Source organism: Coturnix japonica, chromosome 2 (genome assembly GCF_001577835.2).
Source record: "Coturnix japonica isolate 7356 chromosome 2, Coturnix japonica 2.1, whole genome shotgun sequence".
Lineage (NCBI taxonomy): Eukaryota > Metazoa > Chordata > Aves > Galliformes > Phasianidae > Coturnix > Coturnix japonica.
This window is the reverse complement of record NC_029517.1, coordinates 73,954,590-73,978,684: the sequence shown is the minus strand read 5'-3', so window position 1 is coordinate 73,978,684 and position 24,095 is coordinate 73,954,590. Positions and strand designations below refer to the sequence as shown.

General features: G+C 40.4%; 2 protein-coding genes across 4 annotated transcripts in view; one reads left to right on the top strand and one right to left on the bottom strand.

Annotated features, from left to right (window-relative positions):
- LOC107309809 overlaps positions 1-2,359 on the top strand; it is a 7,099-nt gene extending 4,740 nt beyond the window's left edge. The window contains exon 2 of the mRNA XM_015854901.2: positions 563-2,359. Coding sequence (XP_015710387.1) covers positions 563-1,273 — 711 coding nt within the window. The 3' untranslated portion in view covers positions 1,274-2,359. The remainder of the gene's footprint in view (positions 1-562) is intronic.
- A 1,822-nt stretch (positions 2,360-4,181) lies between these two features.
- EGFR (epidermal growth factor receptor) overlaps positions 4,182-24,095 on the bottom strand; it is a 229,664-nt gene continuing 209,750 nt past the window's right edge. For 2 of the 3 annotated variants that reach the window (XM_032442543.1, XM_015854890.2), the window contains exons 20-28: positions 20,973-21,158; positions 17,615-17,770; positions 17,065-17,140; positions 15,755-15,901; positions 13,360-13,457; positions 12,334-12,501; positions 12,192-12,239; positions 11,936-12,041; positions 4,182-10,964 (exon numbers count right to left, since the gene is read on the bottom strand). In XM_032442543.1, the coding sequence (XP_032298434.1) occupies positions 10,588-10,964; positions 11,936-12,041; positions 12,192-12,239; positions 12,334-12,501; positions 13,360-13,457; positions 15,755-15,901; positions 17,065-17,140; positions 17,615-17,770; positions 20,973-21,158 (1,362 nt within the window). In that variant the 3' untranslated portion in view covers positions 4,182-10,587. The remainder of the gene's footprint in view (positions 10,965-11,935; positions 12,042-12,191; positions 12,240-12,333; positions 12,502-13,359; positions 13,458-15,754; positions 15,902-17,064; positions 17,141-17,614; positions 17,771-20,972; positions 21,159-24,095) is intronic. The other variant, XM_015854891.2, reaches the window with a different exon arrangement.

Here is a 24,095-nt window from a genome sequence, read left to right as displayed (position 1 = left end):
TACACCAATTTGGTTATGGTTGAGAGATTGGTGGTTTAGAAGTAACTTGTGAACGTACTTGCTTGGAAATTTGGAAAGTGTGCTTCATCTCGAGATCTACTCAAGGAGCATTGGGGAATATCTCACTCAACAGGCATCCTTGGGAATTCCCAGGGACAAGCAATTTTGGAGAGAGCCAACCGCCTCCTCAAAGAGAAGATTCGTGTGCTTGGGGAGGGGGAAGGATACTCAGGCAGAATCCCAGTAGTACAACAGGGTGAAATTTTAGCTCGTGCATTATATGCTCTGAATCATTTTGAGCGAGGAGAAAGCATGAGAACCCCTACCCAGAAACACTGGCAACCAAGGGTCCTTCAGGAGGGCCCACCGGTAAAAGTTAAAGGTGACAGTGGGTCCTGGGAATCAGGATGGACTGTATTAGTGTGGGGCAGGAGGTTTGCAGCAGTAAAGAGCAATGAGACTGGGGATATTCAATGGGTATCCTCGCATCGAGTTAAACCAGAATTGGCTAAACAAAACAAGAAGGCTAAGGAAGTAACAAGAGTTGAGTGTTTCTTCATAGGATTTGCCAATTGGATGCCCGAAGAGATTGGAGAACCCAGAACAAAAGAAGCACAGGAAGACGCTCCTGTTGATACCAAAGAAGAAGAAGGGACGTGAATCCCCTGACAAAGAATCTTTGCTGCCTACGAGAATTACTGTGTTGACATTTATATACCTCATGTGTTTATTGTGGTCACCAGTGGGGGGCATTCACCTGCTTAAACAGCCAGGAAACCTTTGGGTTACATGGGCTAATCAGACGGGGAATATGCATTTTTGCCTTACTTTACAATCGACTGCCTCACCCTTTCAAGCGTGCCTTATTGGGATTGACACTTGGGACACCAATAGCTTGCAGTGGCTGAGCCCTAGATGCTTAACAAGGGCATACAGTCCACTGAATCCATTGAATGGGTCCTGGGTTCCACCAGCAACAACTTTCAATGTTAGCAGACCGGATGGATCGGTTAGAGAGGTATATTGCAGGAATTATTCCAGGTACAATGGCTGTGTCGTTGCCTCTTTTCCCAAAGGCTCAGGCATATATGCGATTTCCGTCTGGAATAATAATACCGCTAAAGCCTTACCCCCAGGAATTTTCCTTGTCTGTGGGGATCGCGCTTGGCAAGGGATTCCAAGAAATGCAATAGGGGAACCCTGTTATCTAGGAAGTTTAACTATTTTATCACCCAACATTACGGAGGTATATAAGGCACTCAATCACACTTGACCTAAGAGAGGAATTCACGCCTTGGATTCCGAATGTGGCGATGATGCTAAATTGTGGGGACCCATGGCAAGGATCTTTGCTTCGTTCCTTGCCCCTGGGGTAGCGGCTGCACATGCTTTGAAGGAAATTGAAAGATTGGCTTGTTGGACTGCAAAACAGGCTAATGTTACTTCTCAACTTCTTTCGGACCTGCTTGTAGACGTAAGCGGCATTAGACATGCTGTACTTCAGAACAGAGCAGCTATAGATTTCTTGCTTCTGGCCCAAGGGCATGGTTGTCAAGATGTCGAAGGGATGTGTTGTTTTAACCTGAGTGATCATAGTGAATCAATGCATAAGCAGTTAGCTTGGTTGCAAGATCATACCAAGAAGATTGGCATCCAGGATGATCCATTTGGGAACTGGCTGGGTAGTATATTTGGATCATTCAGTGCCTCCAAGGATGCATCAGACGGATGGTGACAGGAATCTTCGAAGAGAAACGTGAGCAAGAACGAATGTATGAGAGGCTCTAAAGAAGCATGAAGAGTAAAAGCGATCGGGTTGTCACGGGTTAAGCTACTCTATCATAGGGAGGGGGAAATGTAGTGTATTAGGCGAAATCGGACCCTCGGGATGTAACGTGATAGGCCATGCATATGTAAAAAAGGTATAGATGAAACAGGATACCTATATAAGGGACCCTCACATTCCAATAAACGCCATTTGCCATGTGCTCTCTTGTCACTGTCTCGGCATTTGGCCCAGCCGCGGATAGTCAGGGATGAACACGGGACAATTCAGAACTACACGCTGGGCAGAAGAAAACAACATTGAATGGTGATTCCACCTACCATATAATCCAACAGGGGCAGGCCTTATTGAATGTTACAATGGTATCCTCAAGACTGCCCTGAAGACAGACTCCCAGTCCCTGCAGGGGTGGACAAAAAGACTATACGAAACCCTGCGGGACCTGAATGAAAGACCTCGAGATGGCAGACCCAGTGCCCTAAAAATGCTGCAGACTATATGGGCCTCCCGTCTTAGGATCCAAATTACGGGTACTGATAATCAGGTAAAACCGCAAGTTGGTAATGAAAATAATCTGCTCCCTGCCCCTGAGAATCTAGAACCAGGTACCCATAGAATAAAATGGCCTTGGAAGGTGCAGGTAGGACCCAAGTGGTGTGGCCTACTTGCACCTTGGGGGAGATTACTGGAGGTGGGAGGTTCAGTAACCCCCTTGGTGATAGGTACATGGCCTACTGACATCGTGGTCAATACTCCAATCTTCATTGCTAAAGGGACACCTATTATGTGCTTATGGCAAATTAAGACTCCTCCTCTGGTGCCAGATACAGTCATACAGCCACAGATATCTGGCCAGAGGGTATGGTATCGGCAGCCGGGACATAATCTGGTACAAGCAGAAGTACTGACCCAAGATAAGAATACGGCCTGTATCTTGCCTTGGAGGGCAGACCTTCCCCTCCTAGTACCCTTGAAACTTTTGTATTACTCTCCCTAAGACTCTAAGCCTCTAGGACCATTGTAGGACGATTCGCTTGGACTGATGAAATGCAGATAGACTTGCACCTTAAGATGGCTTGTCTCCAGTAACATCTATCAAGCACTGGCCCACGGAAGATCATGAACACCCATCAAATCATCACTCAAATTATATCAACATTTATGGCAATGGGAAAATTGTATCAGCGTCGCGTTGGGTCTCTGTAATAGGGAAAACTCACCCAATCATTGGTTCATGCTGTGAAGGGGTGTAGTGTATGGGAAATCACAGCTTGAACCACTGGTTAATTAGCTGAGGCAAGTGTTGTGTCAGCTGCAGGAGCACAGGTGAGAGTAATCTAGCTGTGCTCCCGGAAGGGGTGGACTTCAACTCCACCCCCTCTGAGACCTCATTTAAGGGCAAAACACCACTGAGGCAGCATCTCTTGGAGATCTCTCCCTAGCGGAGGTTGCCTCAGCTATTTGGTCCAGGCATCGACATTGGTGAGTTTTCTTCACTACCAACTTTTGACTATTTATCACTATCTTTGACAACATCTTTGTATTAGTCACCTTTACAGATGGTAAGCTCCTGGTATGAGCAATGTGGCTGCCCCTGTATGAAACAGGCAGCCCAACCACACAGCCCTGGGCAGGAGGTGGCCTTGGATGAGCTCTGCCATCTTCACAACACAGTGCACACGTGAGCCTGTCATAGGTACTGTGGTAGAGACTCTGCCTATAGCCATGGTTCTTATTGGCTGTCCTGGAAATTTCTTACAGGATTTGGTGAAATTGTTACTGGTCTTGATGAGATCCGTAAAGGCTCACTTTGCACTTTTCCTGCCTGAGTTTGAGGATAGTGAAACATGATGTTTGATCAGTGATGATGAGGATAATGAAAGAAGGGTGTGGCAGAGACTTGCCTTCCTCTCCTTAGAGAGCAATTTTCTGTATCTTACCTTAACCAGGGAGATAAGGGAATTAGGGAATAAGTAGGGAAACAGAGCAGCTGTGTTTCTTTGGCTTTCTTATCGTTTTTCACCTTTTGTCACTTCTTATGCTCCAGACATTTGAACTGAGTGAGATCAGTGGAATTTCTAAATGCTTATTCTTCCCAAACAACCACACGTTTCTATATGCACCTCATTCTTTACTTTTTATTTCTTCTCTTCTAGTGTTTCAGCAGGGGTATTTATCCCCACATGTGTTTCCACCTCTCTGTGTGTCTTTTGTTTTTCTAGCTGTGAAATACAGAGAAGAGTGTTCCTGCCCGTTAAAGAAGACTTCTGAATCTTCTGAATCCTGAAGAGGAGGTGAATGGACATGTATCTGTTTCCTTTTCAAGTTAAAAATAGTAATACTAACTTTTGCAGAATCTTAACTGAGCACTGAAAAAGAAAAACAAACAAACATGTCTCTAAGCAGCAGATTTATTTAACTACTTTTATTAAAATAAAAATATCATGCATTAATACACATTAGACATTTCTGAGAACCAGTAAAATTAAGACTACATCATTTCTGCATAAAGCAAGTTGAGCTGGTAGAACATGCAGCCTACGTGTTGGAAGGGACTGGATAGAAAGATGAAAATGAGAAAGGTGCTGTAGTGGTTTTTTGTTTGTTTGTTTGTTTTTTGTTTTTGTTTTTTTCCTATATACAAAATTAATCTTTGGTGAGGAAAAAATGATTTAGTTTACTAACAATGATACCAGGGACTTATCCAGGCTGAATGTGTACCATCAGTTCTAGCTCCTCTTTACTGTACTGTAAACCCAATGTATTTTGCTGTCTTATATCACAGATGCTGCAATTCTTTTTATCTTTGTCTGCTATGTGATCTACCACCTGGATAATTAAATACCAATGCTTGGGAAACCTTGAAGTTTTATTTCATTTGCTTTGATAACAGAATTTTTCCGTTTTACTAGAGTAGTGTAATAATGTATCTGTTTTTCATGTGTGTGACTCTAATTGAAACTTTGGACTTCCTTACAATGGAGTTGTGCTGTGTTGTTGTTGCAAAACTCATGATTATGAAATTCAGAGGTGTCCATCAGTATAGCTCTATGTGCCAAATGCCACATGAATGAGAATCTGAGGGGCTGCTTGACTGTCCTTTTGCTTTTCCCATAAAACTGAAGTGAGAACCTGCCATGTATTATGAAAGAGCAGCTTTTGTTAGCGCCCTGATAAGCAGCACCGTGTCTTTTTTTATTGCACTTGCAATTGTTACAATTGTTAGCTGAATTTTTACTCACATTATGGAACTCCTGCACTGTGCTTAGAGATCCAAAGAGTCTTGAAGAGAGGAAAGCTTTTGTTATTAGCTTCACTAAGCACTGGATAAATCCCCCAGGTGACCACAAAAATCTAAGTCCGTCAATAAAGAATTCCTAATGTGATTTCTTTTCTGGCTACAGACACTGTAGGCTAGCCACTGATTTTTCATACCCCCAAATACAACAAATATCACAACAAAAGTTCTCAACAAATTAAAAACAAATAAAATGAATAACATACACCTCATTATTCTCACTCAATATACAAACAATCTTTGATCAACAGTATAAACCATTAAACTATATAAAAGTCATGAGTTTCTTGAACAAATAGTGCTTTCATAGTTGAGTAACTTTACAAAGCTGCAAGGGTACCTTGTATCTATGGATATATTGCTTGACAGTTCATTAAAACAAAGACATTATTCTTTATATTCAATTGATTGCATCAATGCAAAGCAGCCTAAAATGGGGCAATAGATCCATAGGATCTCTGGTTATCAAAATCACTCAACATTAGCCTTGTTTTATACTTTCAGTGATTTCACTTGATTCAACCCATTAATTTCAAGGTTAACAGAATTAGGAATGAAGAATTAGAAAGAAACTTAGCTATGTAAGCCAACTCTTCTATCACTGTAGACAGCTACTTCACATGGACCTTTCATTAAATATAAGAATAGCATTGATGATTGAAGATAGATTGAAAATCCACAGTTTTCAGTGAGATAGTGAGAGGTTAGGAGTATGGTTTGGCTCAATTCCAGAGCAACTGTAAATGTTCAGCTACATAAGAAAAGAAAAAAATTCAGCAAGTCCATTCCATAGGTTGCAGGTGTGGTTTTGTGTTTAATTTTTTTCACCATATTAATCAGAAAATTCATTGCTTCAAGGAGAAAATACAGAGAAACCACATCACATCCAGACAGCCCCAAGTTCAACAAAGCTGAAGCATGCAGGAAGACAAGAGTAAAGGTGGCAAAACACCAGCTCTGAAACTGCCAAAGGTATTTTGCCTGATGACTTCAGTGATGCAAGTAACATGTCTCTTGCCAGGTCTTATAATCTCTCTTTTTCTTCAGGAAACTTCTTTTTTCTAATGCTACTAAGGGTTTCCTTCTCTGCTAATTGCAGTACAGCCTGATGTCTCTGCATTCTCTTCTCCCGGTCTCATTTCACTTCCCATGTAGAAGAATGAGGGGTTTATGTACAGTACCTATTACTGATGTGAATGAATAACAATTTTCAGTCCACTAGGCTTTGGTAACACAGGTGATCTGCAAATACACACAATGCCCAACTAGGCAGAATGTTCGACAGAAAGTAAGTCCTATAATGGAAGTGTCACGATTTCAAATTTTCCACATAATTAAAGTAATACATAACAAAAAGTGCTTTCATTTTAAAGTCTTGCTGTCTGCCTACATATTCACATAAAAGGCAGCTATCTAATCATGTCTCATCATTGTATTTTTTCCTAAATCTGAGCCAAAATATAATGTAGTTGTTTCTGTTTTTCTTTACTGTGTCCTTGTTTAGCTATTGCATTGAACAGAAAATGAATCAAAATTGAGCAGAGGTTATAGATCTGGCCCAGAATTTATATCTGGTTTCGATGTTTGGTTTGGTTTTCTATGGACAGGCCTCAATGTCCTGTGAAGCCCCCCTAGCACAGTGATGCTTTGGCCAGTCTCAATGAAGGATGGAGATCAGCAGCTTTTCCTTGTAATGAGATAGCGTGAGAGTGGTGATCAGTACCATATTTCTTTAAAGCATGAGAACAAAACATTACATCTTTGGTCCTAATGTAGCTTATTAAAAAAGATTTTAAAAAATGTCATACTTTTCTTTTGTATAAATTTTATCTATTATTTTTTTAAAAGTCTCCTTAAAAACTTGTATGTTGGAACAAAGAGATAAAACTTACAGAAAGAACACTAGAAAATGGGATTCCAGTATAGAAGACTGATTCAGTGGTGATAAAACATTACAAAGTATTCTTGCAAAATGTTACATGCAAAGTTTGATGCTCCAACAGTATATGGTCTTCATCAAGAGGGAGGACACAAGCTTAGTCCTGATCCAGACTACTTCTCCCATAATGCCTTATGTAGGAGAATTCCCAAGCCAATTTCCTTTGCAGCAGAGAAAACAACCCAAGGCCCAAGTGAAATAAAGTGCACTGATACCACACATGGATTGCTGGAAAACATTGAAGTAACATGAACATTCTTGATGTGACTTACGTTTTCATATCCAAGCATGTAATGCTTAAATTGTTACTTAAAATAGTTTGTCACTAACTGCTTTATGATTAAGAAACACTAACTTAAGAGTGGTATCATTTTGCCTTCCATGAGAAATACAGAGAAAACTGAAGTTTTATTTTCTGGATTGTAAATTGTCAGTTACCATTTAACAGTGGCTGTGGTGTGTTACACTACCCAGTTTAGTTATGTTTTTAAAATCAGTGTTTTATTCCCATATATCCTGAGAGATATTTTGAGGCAGAGCTTTTGAGTTATTTTTGGATGCTGATATATGTAAGCTGTCAAGATGCAGTGCCTTTATTTTATTTATTTAGAAAATAAAATACTAATACTTAGTTTCATAAAAGTTATAAGCCTACAATTTCTATGTCCCATTCAGCAGCCTGCATTTCATACAGCGCAGCATCAGCAAGGTGCTGTAACTCCTGTGAAAGTGCTGCCTGATCCAGTTTGGCTTTACCAGCACCTACAGGGCTACTTGCTGTTACATGGTGACCTGCAGTGAGAAGAAAAAGCATTTCAGCTGCTAATTATTTTTTTCAGTGACAACTGTTGGGTACCTTGCTAATACCTGTTATCCAAAAGCACTGCCCTGTGTAGTATCTGTGCCTCCAGTGACAACACAGCTGCACAATCTCATCCACCCCCAGTGCTGCTGTATCTGCCCCTCGAATCACTGCCTTTTTTTTTTTTCCTCGCTTTTTAATCATTACTGAGCTTCCTATTTACAAATCATGGCTTAAAGGGTGCATATTTAGTGGAATTATTTCACAACGCAGCTAATCCCACAGATCTGGAATCTTCCTGTACATTCTTATCAAGATCTAAAGCCTCTTTCCTACTGTTCTCATTAATATAAATATATATGCATGTATATGTATATATTAATGAGAACATACATCCATATATATATATATATATAAAATAATTTTTAGATGTATTTGCCTGTTTCTAGTAATAAGTCACCTCTGAATTCCTCCTAAATAGCTTTAGAAGGGCAAACAAACTAACAATTTAATGCTACGTAACACTGGTTATATATATTTCTCATTCTTAGTGGTTTTCTTGTTTCAGATGAAAGATTAAAACATCAATACATTCTTCTATGTAATGCTGTTGGAAATGTGCTATGGGAGTACATGCACTGTATGATTTTCTAGAGTTCTGCTTGGAGACAGAACAGATTTAGTGAACTGAAAATTATCTGTGCTTTCTGTTAAAATGCATATTGGTTTTATTTACATTCCTCTTGGGGTGGCAGGTGGGCAGAAAAGCACTGTCTGGGCATTCACACTGCTTTTGAGAGCAACAGAACAAATGTGCTCTCAGGAATACAAGGAGAAATTTGCCACTAGCTGGACATGGGAACTAAATTTTGGTTATTGTTTTAAACACAAACAAGTAATAATCAAAGTCAGACACTTAATTCCCCATAGCTCTGTGGCTGGGACTCACGTCTCAGTGACACAGATCTTGTGAAATAGCACACCAAGAAAACCTTTGGATTTTGACTAAATACACTTCTCTACCTCAAGCTGAAAGACAGCTGATCAACTACTGTACACACAGAAGCTGCTGATGTCTTTTTCACTGCATTACCTATAAAAAGGGCCATTTCACATCACCATTCTTTCACTCTTCAGTAAATCTGTAAAAACAATGTTCTAAAATTGATGAACATGCTTTCGATTTCTAAACTAATGGTTTGATTAAAATTGCACTGCTGCCAAGCTGCTGGAAAGTCACACTTTGGGCATTTTACTCCTATTGCCTTCATAAAGAAATGTCATTATTAGGGGAGTTTTAGATTCTGTAATGTGGAGCCCTTGAAAGAGCACCTGCTTTGTCTCCTGTGACTGACACACTATTGGTATTCAGAGCATTTATACTATTAAGCTAAAATCTTAATCTTGGCTAGTCTGCCTCTTCTACACTGACAACAGAAGCCTAAGCTGTGTTGTGTTGAAGAAGCAGTGAGAAGTTCTGTGTTTCATAAGAGGAAGGCAACTTTTTCCACCATTCTAGATTACTCTTTCTTTCCCAAACCCATGCTCACTGATCCTCCTGCATTGCTTTGAGGTGCAAGAGGTCACCCCATGGGAAAAGGTACATTGAAGCAAACAGCTCTGGCGTGTCACAGCTACTGGCCATTTTCTGCCTGGAAGTGAGTAAAGTGCTAACATGGGCATGACTATTTTCTTTGCCAAATGTAGGAAAAAGATTTCTAAGTCTCTAAAAGAGACTACTTGGCTAGAGCTACCTGTGTTTCTTGCCTTACTCAAGTTTAATTTAGTATCAGTCTTCGCATCTGTCTCATGAAGGCTCCAATTTGCAACCATTTGCATTTCCTTGACATTTGTTTAGAGTCTGCAAAACATTATTTGATGCTTAATTTTTCAGTTATGGCAACATCTTTAAAAGTTTTGTTGAAAAAGAGAGTCATTTTGACAACTCTACAACAGCATAATACATCAGAAAAACACCTTGTATTTTACTATCAGAAAACAGACCAGTGAGTGCTCTGTAAAAATCTACAAATTATTGTGAGCTCCATTTCTCCTGTGAGTTTTTAACAGCAGTGGTCAGTAGGTGATGGGACTTTCCGTTCACTCCTTGTGCTTGTTTTCCCCAGAATAATCTGCTTCATCCTGCCATGGAATGAATCTCTTATATATCCACCAGATGCACTTTTCCTGTTCATGCCAAGATGCAGTTTGTGGAGCCAATTTGTAAAAATCCTGTGATTGAAAATAACTTTCTGTTCCAGAACTTTTGGAAAACTATTTAGTAACATTGTTTTTCTTTCTGCTGCTGATCTGATCACCAGCTAACAGACAAGCAGTACAAGCATCTAATCTTGTAAAAGATCCAAAATAGAAACATTTATAAAAATACACTACAAAAATATCATAGAAAGGAATTTGACCGTACAGAGTGTACAGCTTACAAGTTCATTCCAGAGTGGCTTCTTACCATGCTACCATTCGAAAATGAAAGGAATGCATCTATATTTTTTTCTGTACAGGAAGATCCCATTCCATTTCAACACACATCTCAGTGCAGAGTATGGGCTTAAGCTATACGTGGAAATGGGTAAGAAAAGAACCAAACTGTCCTGTGAGATTGGCTTTGCAGATTCAGATTGTGTGCTGAAGTGTGCTTATTGCTGCATTGCAGTTGACATTTGTGCTGAACAGCATTTGTTCTTGCAACAGCCAGGCAATTCACCAGTCTGGCTTGCCTCACTGCAAGAAGAGATCCTCTGTGGTCATGCAGAAGCTTCAATGTATTCACTTTTTGGTGCTGCTACCCTCAAGTACTCTGGATTTTCTGCTGCAGGAACTTTCAAGAGACCATTAGGTTTTGTTTCATTTGGTAAGAAGTCCTGCTGGTAGTCAGGATTGTCCAGATTTATTTGGTGATTACTTGACTGGATCCAGTAAGGAGAACTCTCAAAGACTGTTTTGGCCAGTGGGGACTGATTTGTGTTGAGATACTCAGGGTTGTCCATAGCTGTGCTGTGGGAATTCTGGTAGCTTGAGTCCATGGGGAGCTTTGAGTTTTCTTTGAGAGAGATGTTGTTGTAGATTGGATTCTGGACCATGGCAGTAGATGGGTCAATGGGCATAAGCTGGTTTACATACTCTGGAATTAAAAACAAACAAATGAGATAATGAAAAAGATGAGGTATGACTAATGCAACTATTTGAATCACTCAAGGCGTAGTTTTAATTCATCTGCAACACTTTTTCCAGTGCAACATCTCACCAGACTTCCCAGCTCTGCATCCAGAGTGGAAGAAACCCAAATGCAATGACTGCCATGCTGTACATAAAGCACACCGCCTTCAGGTGTTCAAGTTTCAAGCAGCAGAAAGACTACTTTGACCACAAGGCTAGATAGCTAGTACTGATTTTAGCAGCTATGTTCCAGATACTGTTCTGAAATTTCAGTTGTGAGTTTGGTGGTCAGGAGCCATACCCCTCAAAAAAGATGAGGTAGCTACCTAGAAAATACAGAACAGACAGTAACAAAGATTCCAAATCTCAGTCACGTGCAGTCTCTTGTCAGTGTTTTCAGATGTGGGTTTTTAGGGGAAGGGAGAGAAGCTTAATGTTTTTTAAGGATATTACTTAACCCAGACCCAGCTTCCTCTATGCTTTCTGATTCACTCTGTGATTGCCAGTGCTTTAAGTTAATGGGAAACTGTGAGTTTCCTTCTGTGTATCAGTATCAGAAAGCAGTGACACCACCAGAAAACTGTCTATATGGCAGAAATGGCCTAAGGGGTGAAACCCATGCTGACATGAAGTAGTAGAAAGCTTTAAACAGACTGACACACCTAAACCTCATGACCAGATGGCACACATGGTAAATATGAGGAAATTTGGCTCCTGAAGGAGTGGAAATGAGTGGTGGCCAAAAGCAGTCAGAAAAAGTTTAAGGATATGTGCGTGCATTTCCACTCTTGTTTACTTAGTAAAAGCAAAAAGCAGGAAATGTTTGGACTGTTTCCTTTCTTTCAGAGAGAAAGGAAGGCAAACATATTCCTGCAAGACTCTTAACTAATGAATGAATGAATAGCCCTGGGATGGAAACATAGGAGACGTACTTACCTGGAGCAGGCAGGAAGCCATCATCTATGCTCTCCTCCAAGAAATTGCCTGTTGGGTCTGAACTGTACCTCTGGACAAAGCTGTCTTCCCTCACGGGGTGCCCCTGCTGGGTTGGAAATGCAGGAAATCAGTATTACAGGGATTGTTTTGTAGAAATTGATTCACACAAGTGAGGTATAAAAGTAGGGAGGTGTGATTCAATGGAAAAGTGATCACTCCGTGCCGCTACTCTTTTTTTATGAGTCACTCCACTTACCCCATTTCTGTCAATGCAGGTTGTAGCAGAATTGTTGCTTGTAGCACTCTTTAAAAAAGAAAGAGAAAATACAGGCATCATGAGAAATAGTTCATTCTCACATTACTTCTTTTTTTGTTTTCAGAGAGGAAAAGCTTCATACCAATGAACTCAGGAGAGGAGTTCGAGATGTAGAGGGGCTGTTGAAAAAGCCCTGTTGTGGGACAAGATACTCATCTGCATCCACAATGTCTTCCATGTCCTCCTCTTCCATCAGGGTGCGATAAAACTTGGAATCTGTAGGGCTAGGCAAATGCATCCTTTCATCTCCCTGTGAGACAAATAAGAGCAAGAGAGGAGGGATACATTCAAGCCCTCGTTATCTGTAGAATTTGGGCCTGCAACATCCATGCTGCTGTAAAATATCTGCATCTTTGTAATATTCAAACTCTGTTAGCCTTTCAGGACTACAGTATGTTACTGAGCATAGACAGGGATCAGCACTAAGAAACTACTGACTAGTCTTAAAATTCTCTGTGTGGTTCTAGCTGAATGTGTTAAGACCTGGAAGGCTAGAGTAGATCTGTCCTTATATTTATGAGCATGTACTAGAAATTATTTGCAGCATACCTTCTCAACTCATGCTGTTACTGAGTACACAGTCTGCCTCAAATAGCTATGCTGTTTCCTCTTATCATCAATGCCAGAGAGGATGTTCAAAATGTATTCTACAACTGCTCTTGTTTTCCTAAATGGCTTCTCTTTCCACATCACGTTTCAGCAAACATCACAGGAAATAATCCTTCACAGACAAGGAGATAAGCAGACTAACAGATTCAGCTCTCTGATTCTCTGAAACACAGAGCTCTGCCATTTCAGTCAGCTTTCACACTCTCATACCTATGTTATTTACATTGTTATTTTTTTAAATTTTATTTTTATTTTTTAAGCTTGGAGTAAATGTTAAAATAACAAAATCTTTTACTGCAGCACCCAGAAGTGGTTTGGGCAGAATAAATCATTTTACCTCAGAAGAAAGCAAACCATGGGAACACTAGTGTATGTAGACTGGCATCTTTTATGTGGAAAACTTGTCCAAACCAGGAATTTGATTTCCTTTTCATTATTAATCATTCTGGGCCTGATATTAAATGCCCATTAGACATGTTGCTACTACTGTGTTTAGTACCTGTATAACAAGATAGCGGGGAGGGTCACGAGCCATTTTGGAGAACTCTGCAATCAGCTCACGAAACTTGGGACGGCTGTCTGCATCAATCATCCAGCCTGAAAGGACAGCAGGAAGAGCAGTGCATTATTGAAACTGTTTCAGCAATCAGACACAGGGTCTGAAATAAAGTGTAACAGCTTAAAGAGCAGTGCTATATATGGTAAGATGAAAGCAGCTGCCTGTAACAGATGAACATAAAGCAATTAATTAACTAGACACTAGCTGGTATGAATGTAAGCCTTTAAGAAGTACATCCTGGCAGTTTAGGAAGCATGAAAGAAGCAGTAAAGTACCAAGGCCAGACAAGTACCAAGTACCAAGCTCCATCCTAAGCCTGTCCATTCTCTTCCTGGCTTGTCACAGTAAGGAACAAGACCTGAGGACAGTTAATGGGGGCCGGTGTGGATCAATCTAAACTTCTTGAAGGGGGATAAGCAAAGTATTTTCAGCAGGCTCCTGTGGATATATTGTAATTTGCCTATTCCTTACTGCACTACTTCATGAAACCCTGGGAAATCTAAAGCAGAAGACAATTTGCACCCTGTACCAGATATTTTCTAAAATTTGCATCTAGAAAGTGTTTTGAAAGATTAACCATACCTAAGTTGTACTTAATTAGTAAAATGGACTTTAAATTCAGCTTAGTGTGGATCAGTGATGGAAGAGATTTCTAATACTGATATTGGTGGCTTTACATGTGAGATGACTTAGGAAATCCACAATTACTTTCTGATATTAACTAGCAGATGAGGTGCTATATAGACACTTGTGTTTAAAATTAGAAGTAAGAAAGGTTAATCTTAGTATGCCTGAGAGAACTCATAAGAAGCAGCTTATCCAAGGTAATGGAGGAGCAAAGTGACAGTACACCATCTGAAATCTGCACTAGACAAAATCTCATCAATGCCAGTGGCTCTTTGTCATGCTGAAAATATGATGTCATGCTAAATTCTTCCAATGCAGTTCATTCCAATTAAAGAAATTCTTCTCATGAAGAATTTCATGAGGAGAAAGTGGACCTTTTGGAAATATGCTGCTGTTGCAGAAGCAGCATCTACTGCTTCTGAATTTATCTTTTAATTGAATATGTTTAAATATAGTTTCTTTTAAAAAATTGTGCGTAATAACTTCCAACTTTTCATTTTATACTCTCTGTTTATAAAAAGAGATGAATGGGAATCCCAAATTTTTTTAGACAAGAGGGCATGGCTTCAGCAGTGTCTGTACTGCAGCCTGTATGCAGGGGCTGATTAGAGTGGTGAAAGATGTACCACTGAGTTCTGCCAAAGAAAGAAGGCTCAAACTCCACAGTCTCATGCTCTTGCTTTATATTTAGCATAATGGTATAAAAGAGGATAGTAACACTCCATTGGTAGTGCTTTATAAGTAAGAGGTACCTGATTAGGCACCTGGAAAAAGGCCTGCTTTCTAGCTTTAAAGAAGGGCAGAGGGTGGAGCTGCCAGGACTCAGAAAATCTCAGCATTTAGAAACAAACTGTGGTGTAGAGCTTTTGAAGATCTGGGACAGGATTGCCAAAATCTGATGGGGCTGAAGTGTTAGCAGGGTTCAGCATTGCTGAAGTAGGGACTTCCAGGAGAATGCTTATGCATCTGAGCACTGCTGATGGATGCAGATGAACATGTCTAGATGTGGTTCCTTCTCACCACTGTGAACACAGGATCAGACTCTTCTTGCACAGTGCCTGACCCAGCACAGCACAGGATCTCCAGGACTACCCAAAAGTGCTGTACTACAGGGTCCATGCTGTAGCACAGCTTTTATTTCAGCAAAAGGTATAATCTGTTCCAATGAAAAGATCTTAAATGCCACCTAGTGGGCTGCCGCACAAACAGTATTGGCAGAGATGCAGCATAGTCTTGCCTTAGGAAGCAAGGTTATCTGACATTTTAGCAGCTGATAGATGAAAAAGGGGTTTGAGGTTTAGAAGCCCTTCACTATGCCCTACCTGGCAGCATATTACTGAACTAACCTGGAGAAGTCATTGTTATTTTTATTTTCTAGATGTTTAAAACCAGAGTGTCAGGTAACATGGATAGTGTTATACTGATTAATACTGCCTGACATTTTAAAATAATCAACATCAGCCAGCAGTGTGAAAGGTGAAAAACCATTAGTTGGTTGAATTAGCAATTAACAAAATCCTGCCCTCTACTCCCATCTAAGGCATGAGGTGCAGGAATGCACTCTGTCACTGCTCTTTTCATATAGCCTTATTTCCATGCCATCACCAAGAACACAGAAATTCCTACATAATGGAGGCAGCTGTGCCACTTATTGGGCACAAATAAAAAAAAAAAAAAAAAAAAGCACCCACAAATCTACTGAACTCACATTTGACCATGATCATGTACACATCAATGGTACAAATAGGTGGCTGGGGCAAACGCTCGCCCTTCTCCAAGACAGAGGAGATTTCACTTGCAGGGATCCCATCGTAAGGCTTGGACCCAAATGTCATCAACTCCCAGACTGTCACACCTGCAAGGAAAGGAGAAGACAGTGACAGAAATTTGGAGGAAGCTGAACTGAGAGAGATGCACTGACAGATCCTCATCCAGGAAAAGCACTTTCTGCCATGATATTAAAGACATACATATTAATGAAACAGTTTGAAATCATCCTGCCTTCCTTTATGTATTTTTAATTGCAACTAGTTGAACATCCCACAGACTTTCCAGTCCTGCATGAAAGAAAGGAAATACAGGTTACAGACTCCTGACTCCAGCTTAGGAAGGGGATTTAAAAATAGAAGTTGCCTTTTTGTTTAAAACAGTCTCTTTGGAGATCAGCAAGAGCAGTTGTTGAAAGATGTATAAACCAGCTGCCTCAGTGTTGTTTGCTGATGACATACTCTGATGTGGCTATTGTGACTGTCCAGTAGCTTAGGATACAAAACAAGACTTCAGATGCCAAGATACATAAATGGATTAAGAGGACCAGAGACTGTACTTTTTCTAAAAGGATACAGCATCTGACCATTTGTACCTAACTTCTTCCAGGAGTATGAACCAGTGAGTGGAAATTTTGCAACAAGTTTCTCTAAAAAAATTTCTTTAGTCATCTCTATCTCTTATACAATGTATATTTATGAATTATTTCTGGAGGTATTCTTTGCTTTTTATTCCTTGTTGCCCTCTCAGTACCCCAAGAGCATATCAAACTGCCTGCCTTTTTGTAACTACTCTGAACCATTTTAAACCACCATGACAAAATAAGTTTATATCATCACCTCAAGTAGCACCAGAGGAGACAGTGGAGTTACACTGGCTGATGATGACTGGCAGTGTGGCTAATGGTTTTATGTCCTCCCTCTCATTATACTGCTTTATTGTTGGTCTCATTCTATTCCACATGAAGATGCCAACTATGAAAACTTCAGCAGAAGTCCACCACATGGAGGAGTGCAGTCTCCTACTTGTAGCTCCTTTCAGGGAAGGGCTTATCATGTGGAAGCTTATTCTGCAAAACTTCTTACACCACAGCTTAGTTCTGTGGGAATTTTTCCTAGCTGAATATATGATTTTGGCCCATTATTCAGGTTTAATCTCTTAATCTTCAGATAACTGGAAGAATAAAGAACTCTTTTCAATGTCATTGCAATTGTTCTGGCATGTCTACAAAAACTATGTTTTTAGACTCACCATAACTCCAGACATCACTTTGATGAGTATAAATTCGGTGTAAGATTGACTCCAATGCCATCCATTTAATAGGGACCTAGGAAGATCCACAAATTAGCCATAAAATGCCGAATCAAATTTTATCAGCAACTTTTACCACCAGGTGGTGTTTAAGTCAATGATTTGGTTGTAGAAGGGGGACAAAAAAACAAACAACACAAATATTTGAGCAGTAAAGCAGGCAGGTCCTGAGTCCCTTGTTACTATTTTCATTTACTATGTTAAACCTGGAAAGTTGTGCAATTTTTTAGTGATGAATTCAGACACACTTTTATTTTTATTGTTGTTTTTCCCCTGATATTCAGGGTGGTAATTTCAGAAGCCCTTGCTGCTCTGCTACCTCTGCTCCTACTGCAGTCACTCTGGCCTGATGCTTCAAGGGCAGTAAGCTGAGATTGCAGCTGAGCCTTCTGAAAAGCCCACTCTCTTTTTTCCTAATTTTAAAGAAAGGCTCATGCACAAGCACAAACACGAATGAATACACCATGGTTCATCCTCTAGTGCCTTGTACCTTGCCTCCCTCTGCATGATACTCCTTCTCATCTGCCCCAAGAAGCTTTGCAAGCCCAAAGTCTGTGATTTTCACATGTTGTGGAGTCTTAACAAGGACATTCCGGGCAGCAAGGTCACGGTGTACCAGGCGATGTTCCTCCAGGTAGTTCATTCCCTGCAAAAAGCCAGACTGGTGGTAGGTATCTTGCTCACATGCTTTGGGCTTTGACACAGAAATAAGTTACCAAACTTCAGCTGCTTTATGTTAACTGTATACACACAACCATAAACATGTGGCAACCCTGTTCAGAATTCCCCTTTCAGAAAGAATTTCTGTTTTGAATGCTGTGATGCTGACTGCAGGGTGAGGGTATGTACTATGTGGAGAAGGAGGTGGCTGCATTACTGTCTTCCAGTAACTTTTCTGTGGGTCTGTATTCAAGTGGAAACATGGAGAAAAAAGGGATGGCAGGAGGTATAGCAGGGGATGTGGTTCCTCTGTGACTTAGTTCAAGACATATAAAATCAGCATAGTACTGTCAAATGAGTGAGCAAACCCATCTTTCTTTCAACCACAAACCCAGCTGTGGTTGTGCAACTCCTGTGACCTCAAGGTAGCACAGTAGAGATGGTGACCATCACCATCCCTACTCACCCAGGCAAACCTCACTGGGAGAATCGAGACACAAATGACCTGGGAGAAGAGTTCAAGCAAAAATAAATTCATCATAAAAAGCTGCCAGTTCTGTGTCCTGTTACAATGAACTCAGCCTTTTCACTGAAAGCACTTAGGCATCTCTGCAAACACGATAAAAGATAAAAAGAAAAAAAGTAAAAATCTCCTCATTTAATGGCTGAGCTCAGAATTGTACCTATTTTCAAGTCCTCTTTGTAAAGGCAAGTTCTTCTAGTTTCAGTGCAATAGCATACATGCTTTTTTGGTACAACTTCTCTCAAGGAAGAACAGACTTTTCTCTGGAGTAACTACAGATCTCTCAGACAGATAAAATTGCTAATTGTGCTTTTTAAGGCATGAACCTAATGTCTACTTCTCTGACTATAGTTAATTCTTTGCTCCTTCAACTCCAGTCTTGTGGTGAATGGAATTTAAAAAAAAAAACACAACACATGATTTCTAATTTTTCTGTAAGATCCTTTCTAAAAACCACTATTATTACCAGTCTGTAGGTGTCTGCTGGCAGTAGATTATGTGCTTGTATTTTTACAAAGACAGGATTAATTTTAAAAGTGCTTCTAACCTACAAAATTAACACTAAAATAAGCAAAATGTGATGGCAGGGCACTGGAGGGAGTAATTCCCTTCCATACTCCACTCCCACCCTAAGCCCACTGTTAACCTGGTCCACCAGTGAATCCTCCATTTTCTCAGCAGAACATCATCCCTGTGCTTCAAGCTGCTTGTTTTGCCAGAACAAACCACCTAAACATACTGGCACAATGCCAGTATTGAATGCCAGTGAGCATTCATTTAATTTTACAAATAGATCTTTAATGAGTAGAATTCTTGAAAAAAAGAATCTTGAGCTACCAATAGAAAACTGATTATCTTAAAAAAAATAAAAATAAAAAAAAAAATCACAAAATCTCATCCTGGTGGAGCAAACATTTCCTGCTAAGCATGAGTTTCTGCAAAGACTTATTAGGACTCAAAGCTACTGAAAAGCAGAATATCAGTTTCACACTAAGCTATTTAAGACTCTGGTAGCCAAAGGACTTATGCACATGCATAAGCTTACACCAAAGCTGTTGAACTGCTCATGCAGAAAGTACAACAGACCTTTAGTTGTATTCAAGTCTGGGATTTAAGCCATTTTTTCATCATTAAATGTGAGAGCAAGATGCTCAAAATTACTTAAAAGTGTTTCTGCACATGGTGTGGATACACTACCATAATGTTTTGTCTGAAAGACATGGCTTAGCAAAATATAACATTTGTGAAAGACAAAGAGAAATTATTTCAAAACTGTGAAAACAGAAACAAAAATAAATTTCACAGTGAACTTGTTTCCTTCTGGTTAGTTTCCAGACACGAATATATTGGCTATAATTTTTCTCCCCATTTTCAGTCAGAGAAAGTCAAAATATGAGGCATGACTTTTTTTTTTTTCAGTGCAGCAGCAATACCAGACACTTTTGTGGGAAAAAGCCACAAGAACTTTGAGGAGAACTTTGGTATGGAGCAACACAAAGGAGGATGTTGGGGGTTGAGCAGCACTGGAAAAGGTAAAGGTTGCTATAAGTGAATGCTGAACTGATGTGAAGAAAATAAAAAAGAAGTAACAATTGTGGATGGTAAAGTTTCAGGCAAGTACACAACAAATGGGATGTTTGAGAATCAGTCTGGGGACTGATTTTGCCACCTTAAAAATGAATCAGGAGGAGGAAGAAAAGGAGGGAAATGTGGCCTCCAGTTCATCATCCAAAGGAAGAAAGACAAGGAGAAGGTAATAACTGGTTTCACATGAGAGAGCAAGAGTCATAATAATGGCAGCTCACGTTACTGGTGTACGCATAAACTAATTTGCTGTAGAGTGTGCTGTAAAAAATACACATAACTAGATGAAAAAATATGCTCTGTATACTTTTGGTGGATCCATTTCTGAGATCCTGAGCATGTTTCCTGAAAGCAAACCATGGCCAGAAGAGCCTGAGATGTATACAAGGTCTCAAAGGACCAATAAGGTGGTAAGCATGTGGTTAACTAGGTATTACTGAAAATAGCATCTCTTCTCCCTAGCTCTATGCACAGGGAGATATCCAGTGCCAGGTGTGATAACAATGTTTTATTTAGAACTGTGGCCATTTCAATTTGATTACATGCACCAATTCATTGTATATGAATTGCAAAAGTCTCTGTGGTGCCTGGAATGTCCTTGGTCACAGCCAGATGGTATTTATTAATCAGCAGTTTTGATTTCCAGACCACACAGATTTCAGCCTGAAAAGCCAGGGTCACTTTCCAGGGCATGCTAGAAGGTATATTTAACATTACTGTTTGCGTTGTGGCACAGCCCCCAAAAATGCGGTAACTTGAAGCAGCATTTTGTTATGAGAATTGACAGATTCTGTTCTCTGTCACAACTTCATTACATCACTGTTTCATTACTGGGTGTGTAGTTTTCATTGGTAATAGTGTTATGCTGCCTAGGAGCAGTTTGTTTGCTCAGTGGCTTGAAAAGAGTAAATTGTTTAAAACAAAGCTTGCTGATGTGTATCAAGTCTCCAGGAACCTTGGGGCATGGTGAAATACAGAGACCTGCGCAGACAGGTAAGTAAACAAACACATGATGTATTTCCTGATATCTGCGTTGCAGCCTGGGTCTTAGCTGGCCCCAAAGCTGAGCTGGTCAGCTTACCTTTGCAATCTGCACACACCAGTTGAGAAGGTACTGGGAGCCAATGTTGTCCTTGTGCTCTCGGATGTAGTCAAGGAGGCAGCCATAAGGCATGAGCTGGGTGATGAGCTGCACAGTGGAAGTGAGGCAGATTCCCAGCAAGCGGCACACATGAGGATTGTCAACACTAGCCATCACATAGGCTTCCTGAGAAGAAGGGAAGGGATGTAAAACACTCCTTATGTATGACCAAAATGTTTGTCTATGACATCAAGAAGATATTTATACATTTTATGAAAACTGTAATAAAGCCTTTTGGGTTTGAGTTTCATAACTACATGAAAAACTCTTCTTTCAAGCCTGTTCACTCCCAAGTAAGGTAAAAAAGCTATCTCTTCTTTGCTCTTTCAGCAAATAAGAGAAGAGAGAAGTCAACTGAGAGGCTATTGTAGTCTCCAGAAAAAATGAATATGCCCTTCAACATGGCCATTAGAGATAAGCCACTCAGACTTCACAGGTTTTCATGCAAAAAATGCTTACAGATTAAAATTTGGGATTTGTATCTGTATTGTGATCCACTGCCAAGTGTCAGCTCAAAGAGTGGTGTACTGATGGACAGTCAGATAATTATGAGTCGGCAGTGTGCCCAGGTGGCCAAGAGGCCAATGGCATTCTGGCTTGCATCAGGAATAGTGTGGTGCCAAGAAGCCAATGGCATTCTGGCTTGTATCAGGAATACTGCAGTGAGCAGGAATAGGAAAGTAATCCTGCCCCCATACTTGGCACTGGTGAAGCCCCATGTCAAGTACTGTGTTTAGTTTTGGGCACCTAAGTACAGCAAGGACATTGAAGTGCTGGAGCAGGTCCAAAGAAGAGCAACAAGTCTTGAGAAGGGCTCAGAGAATATGCCCTACTAGGAATGACTAAAGGAACTGGAGTTGTTTAGTCTGGGGAAGAGGAGGCTGAGGAGAGATCTTATTGCTCTCTTCAAATACCTGAAAGGTGATTGCAGCAAGAGCAGGGTTGGTCTCTTCTCACTGGTGACAGGTGATAGGATGAGGGGAAATGGCCTCAAGTTGAGTCAGGGGTTGAATATCAGGAAAAACTTCCTTACAGAAAGGGTTGTTAAGTACTGGAGTAGGCTTCCCAAGGAGGTGGTTGAAGTCACCATCCCTGAATGTGTTTAAAAACCATTTGGATGTGGTGCTCAGGGTCATGATTTAGCAGAGGGTTGTTAAGAGTTAGGGTAGTCTGGTTAGGTTGTGGTTGGACTTGATGGTCTTTAAGGTTTTTTCCAGCCTAAGCAATTCTATGATTCTATGAGTTATATACAATAGGGGGAAAAAGTAAAGCTGAAGTTTTTTTTACTAACTTCCCATCTGATTTTACAGTGTTTCCATTTTGGACATTTTAAAAGACCTTTGATTGAAAACTGATACAATTAAATAAATTAATGGGGATTTTTCCATGCAGTGAGCTTTGTGGTTGGCATCTTAACTCAGCACCAACTAGAGTTGATTGCAGTGAGTGCACCAACTAATCATCCCTTGAAATTTTCAGCATTAAGTCAGCAGTCCCCAGAAGCCTAAACTAATAGTCAGTGCCCACTGAGCACTATTGTAGAAGGAAAATAAGCAAATCTGCACTTTCTAATAGCTTAAGCAATGAGATACCACTGCACTAAAGTCATCACCTAACAAGCTTTCCACAGATGTCACATAGCTGTGTAGCTTGTAAGAACTATTATTAAACAAAGATATTACAGTGATGACGTTCAAGAAATAAACAGTCCCAAGTCTTAAGCAATATGTTCTGTCCCTGGAGTTGGTGCCAGCCTAAGCAAAACAGAACATAATGCTGTTTCTTCAGAGGTGCTAATTCTGCATTTGGTTTATTTGTTTAAGAGCCAATGGGATGCAAGTGGCCTCCAGGCAGCCAGACTAAAGATGATCTCCAGCAAAACTCATATGAAGGATCCTCAGCCTCCTGCAGAATGTGAGCAGGTAACTGGAAAACAAGCCTTTGTCAAGGAAAGTGCTGAGTAAGGTATCTTGAGAAAAGATAGTAATAATAGTAATAGTAATAGTCTCGTGCGGGTTGGAAGGGACCTTAGAGATCATCGAGTCCAACTCCTGGGATTCGACCCTCTGTGCTGCAAAGTGGCACTTCTACCACTTGCACCACAGGGGGGATTCGAACCCCAGGCCCTGGTGTTGCAAGGCGGCATTCCTACCACTTGCGCCACCGGGGCACACAATAGAAGATACAATGTACTCTTTATGTCAACATTTATGATACTTTAAGACAGTCTTGTGAATTTACTATGTGATACTTGGAAGCAGAGAGAAAAATACACTAATCTCAGTAGGCCTCAAAACCCAGCAGCAATAGTGATTAAGGGGGTCTCTTTCTAGTGTTGCACCCTGATCTGATTCAGCTCCATGTTGTATTAATTTCAGCAGGGGGAAAAGAAATCTGCAGGCTCAGAGCTGCTCCCTGCCACACAGACCCCGCAGGGCTGGCTTGTGGGCAGAGCAGGGAAGCTGGAGGCATGGAGTGGACATTTGGTCACAAAGCTTTCAGCAAGCTCCCAGATTTGGTAATAGGGAAATAGGGCCATGGCCTCCTTGCTGGGAGCAAAGTGGAGCTATTGTACATCCAGGATCCCTCTAAGTAGTCCAAGACATTAAAGTGGGCCTTTGTTTCAACTGTTTATCTTGGAAGTCTCTGTGTATGCTCTGACCTGTTCCAAATATGCTTGGTATTCAACAACAATCTTCTGAATTAGCCCTATCCTAATAAAGTCAGCAAGAGCTTGTGTGGATTATAGGAACTAAAGCTGATGAGCTGGTTCAATGCCTAGCATGTTTCTGTAGGAGAAATCACCTTTAATTGGTCATCATTATCTCGAATGTTTCAGTGACCTTAAAATACTAGTCGTGTAAGCAAAAGGAAAAGAACTTTTGGAATCATCTTTCTGATTTCTTTCAGGAGAAAGTATTTTGGTATCACCAAAGAGCATACAGCCCGTGCATGGACTGACCTATCATTTGGGTATCTTGCTCTGCTGAAGGCAGGATGCAGTACCAAAGGCTTACTAACTAACCTTTCCCTCACTATACAGGAATGTGATACAGTTCAGTT